A 3,588-nucleotide genomic window follows, 5' to 3' on the forward strand; every position below is an offset into this window, starting at 1 on the left:
GGCAGGATGGCTGTCGAGCCGAAAAGCGGCCCATCTGCCTGAAAACTTGGCTGAATCTCGCAAAAAGTGGGGTGCAAGCTCGGTGCCTCCCACTGCTCTTCCTCCCTGCACCGTGCTGCGCGGCGCTGGGAAAAGACAGTGTCTCCTGGGAAAAACCTCCAGAATACCACGGGGTTCTCTTAAATCTGTAATTTTAATGATATTGAAGTTACTTAAAAATACAGTCACAGAGGCAACTCGACTTGAAATGGAAGGATCGGGGTCAGTGACAGCCCGGAGTCCGTCAGCCCTCCCTGGGGAAGGTGGGAACTCTGGCTGCCAGTGGCTCCTGCGGTTCCTGAACTCAAATTGACGCATATTGAGGCATCATGCTCTTGGCACGTCTAAGTGATCCAAGACGTTTTGTTCCTATGATGCCATCGATTATTTGGGAGCACACAAAAGCACCCTATTACGCGGAATTGGGAATCACTGACTGCTTCTGCTTACTCCGCAAGCAAGGGCTCACTCAGCCACCGCAGGTTCCTAAGGGCAATGTTCACAGGATGGCTGGCAAAACAGTTCCCTATACTTTTGCTTACATGAGCTTTCAACTAAAATTTAATGTCAACTAGGGAAAAAAAGTGGTACTTTGCTTTTGAGAGCATACGTTGTGGGTGTCTATACTGATATTCTCTCTTGTACACCTTCAGTAGTTATTCAAGAAAGGATCCAAGTCCCATTCCATAACAACACTTACTAGTTGAAATGGGAAATGAGGCAATGTGCTCCACCATAAACACCTTATCCATGTGCTTTTAGAAACAAATATTTGTGGATGTTGGATCTAGTAACGTCATAACTGATTTTATCACATTGTAGCTGTAAGAGACAAGATTTATCCCACTGTACCTCATCATTCGCACCTATTAAATAGCGTCTGTTAATTTGGCCATGGGTGGTTATTTAAACTAATTGAGAAAGGAAAAGGAGGGTAAAGACCTATTCTTGCTTTGATTTAGAGCAACTTCAAAGGCAGATTGAAGCTGAAATGCCGTTCTTTTTACAGCATAACTATAATATATAACAACAAGCAGGTAGTGCCAGTTAAAATAAATAAATAAATATTGCAGAGTACATAAACGCCTTTAATTTACTTGTGGTCGTATCAAAACCATACATAAATTTCTCAGACTAAAATGGGGATCAACAGACAGTAAGGGCAAAGGTAGAGAGCTGGTCAGTTATCTAATAGACAAAACTCTACTAGGGTTTAATTTCACGCTTTTAAATCATATTGAGATCCTGAGAAAACATCATCCATAGGCAGAAGAAATGTTTTTCTTACTGAAAATATTGATGATTTCTTCTTTAATTATTGTGGTAAGAAAACCATGGACAAGAAGGCAAATACCAAAATCACCTTTTTTGCAACTGAAGCATGGCTTCACAAGATGGAAATTCCCCTGACACAACAGAGACAGTAGAAGCTAATACGTATGTAATGGTCTGTACATGACAGGTTACGAGGTATGCATACAGGTACTAAAAACTTATTTTTATGTCTTAGCCTGGAAATTTTTCATTAAAGTCAGAAGCAACACAGCTTAGGATTTTTTCCCTCTTTTTGATGATCACTACTTTGTATGTCAAACTAGCAAAACCAGAACTTTGATCCTGTATGAGGGAGCGTGTATTTCTACGTTTGTATAGGTACACATTTGAAAGATCTGTTCCACAAAGAGCAACTAATGACAATAGGCAGAAATGTGGCTTTAGCGCTGTGCAGTGTATTGAAGGTACCAAGCAGCACAGTACAGCTGGCTTCATTGCAACAACACTGACATTTGTGCTAAGTATTTTATTTAAGTATTTAAGTATTTTATTTCCTAAAATCTCTGAATGCTACTTTTACTTAAGACTGAATCCTCTTCTACACTTTCATGATGAGGCAAACCACTATCAGTTTTTAGCTTACCATTAGTAAACACAAAAATTATCATAACGCGCCCAAGTGTGAGGTGCAGGAACTGTACGTGTGGCATCCTTTGAAACAGCCTTGACGTACAGGATCCACGATCCATCTTCTCCAATGTTCTGTCTCTTAGAATGGAGACTACTATGTTCTTCCGAGAGAGATAAGGAGAATTTCATAACAGACAGGTACCAAATCCGCTGTTCATGAAGAGCAGTCCTTCCAAGCCACTCACAAGGAGAGGCTCACTCACTTTTAAAAACAAATAAAACTAAGACAAGGTGGCAGTGAGGTGCTTGTTACTATCCAATCGTTCTCAGTAAACCGCATCCGTTTTTCAGGCATGTACGCTAGAATGTGAAGGAAAGCTGCCTTCTGCCAAAGCCTGGGATGCCTGCAAGGAGCTCCTGCAACTGGCAAAGCTGGATCTTTCTGAGGATGGCAGCATCGCTCCAGGAGACAAGAAAGAGCTGGATGAGAACCATTTGCTTGCGAAGAAGTACGGAGGCTTCATGAAAAGATATGGGGGGTTCATGAAGAAAATGGATGAGCTCTATCGGGTAGAACCGGAGGATGAAGCTAACGAAGGAGAAATCCTGGCTAAGAGGTATGGAGGGTTTATGAAGAAAGACTCGGATGATGATGCCCTTGCTAATTCCTCTGATCTGCTGAAGGAGCTTTTAGGAACAGGGGATAACCCTGAAGCGGGGCATTACCGAGAGATAAATGAAAAAGACGGGGACATCAGCAAAAGATATGGAGGCTTCATGAGAAGCATAAAGCGCAGCCCCGAATTGGAAGATGAAGCCAAAGAGCTGCAAAAGAGATATGGTGGTTTCATGAGAAGAGTGGGCAGGCCAGAATGGTGGCTGGATTACCAGAAAAGGTATGGTGGGTTTCTTAAGCGCTTCGCCGACTCCTTTCTCCCTTCAGAAGAAGATGGGGAAACTTATTCCAAAGAGGTCCCAGAGATGGAAAAGAAATATGGTGGATTTATGAGATTTTAATACCTTTCCCTTTATCCCTTTTGTCCTAAATGAGAAAGACTGCCTTATTGGTCATAACTTATTGTAACGTGTTGCTTGTACTGTACAGTTTTTTACTGTCCTTGGTTAATGATGCAACCTGCGGTTTGTTGTTTCAGGTTCTGTGTTCTTTCAAGTCAAATATAACTAATTTCTGGTTTAGCCAAGTTTCAGTCTGTATTGTAGTTTCCATGCTAGAACTATTTTGATTACTGTACTCATTTTCTTTAAAGAGGAAGTACATCTTCAGTAGAGTTGCTTAACTGTATATACAATAAATTCTTCATCCTAACTGCATAAATTCTGAAATGTTATTTATTTTCTCTCAGTCATTTAATCAAATATTGTCTCAATTTTTCTTTAAGCAATCAGAGCAATGCCAACCTCTTTTCTGTAATTACAGTATTTGTACTACACACACAACAGCTGAAACACTTTTTTTTTTGGTTAGTTTTCTCAGTTTCTTAGAACACTGGAATAATAAATACGCTCTAAGGTGAATATAACTGTATTTGCTCTAACTGCTCTCATTTTAACCACTTAACAGAATAAATGTTTAAAGCCTAAATTTATAATTCATACTGTTCAGCCAATTCACATGAAAAAAAA

The 3,588-nt window shown here is 40.3% G+C and overlaps 1 protein-coding gene across 1 annotated transcript; it reads left to right on the plus strand.

Moving 5' to 3' along the window:
* Window positions 1-2,295: 2,295 nt before the first annotated feature.
* On the plus strand, window positions 2,296-3,280 carry PENK (proenkephalin; the record flags this gene model as incomplete). Its single annotated transcript, XM_010147956.1, has 1 exon — window positions 2,296-3,280. A coding segment is annotated over one exon (666 nt), but the record flags the coding sequence as incomplete, so codon positions are not given.
* Between the last annotated feature and the right edge of the window lie 308 nt (window positions 3,281-3,588).

Source organism: Eurypyga helias, unplaced genomic scaffold (genome assembly GCF_000690775.1).
Source record: "Eurypyga helias isolate BGI_N326 unplaced genomic scaffold, ASM69077v1 Scaffold48512, whole genome shotgun sequence".
In the NCBI taxonomy this organism is placed as follows: Eukaryota; Metazoa; Chordata; class Aves; order Eurypygiformes; family Eurypygidae; genus Eurypyga; species Eurypyga helias.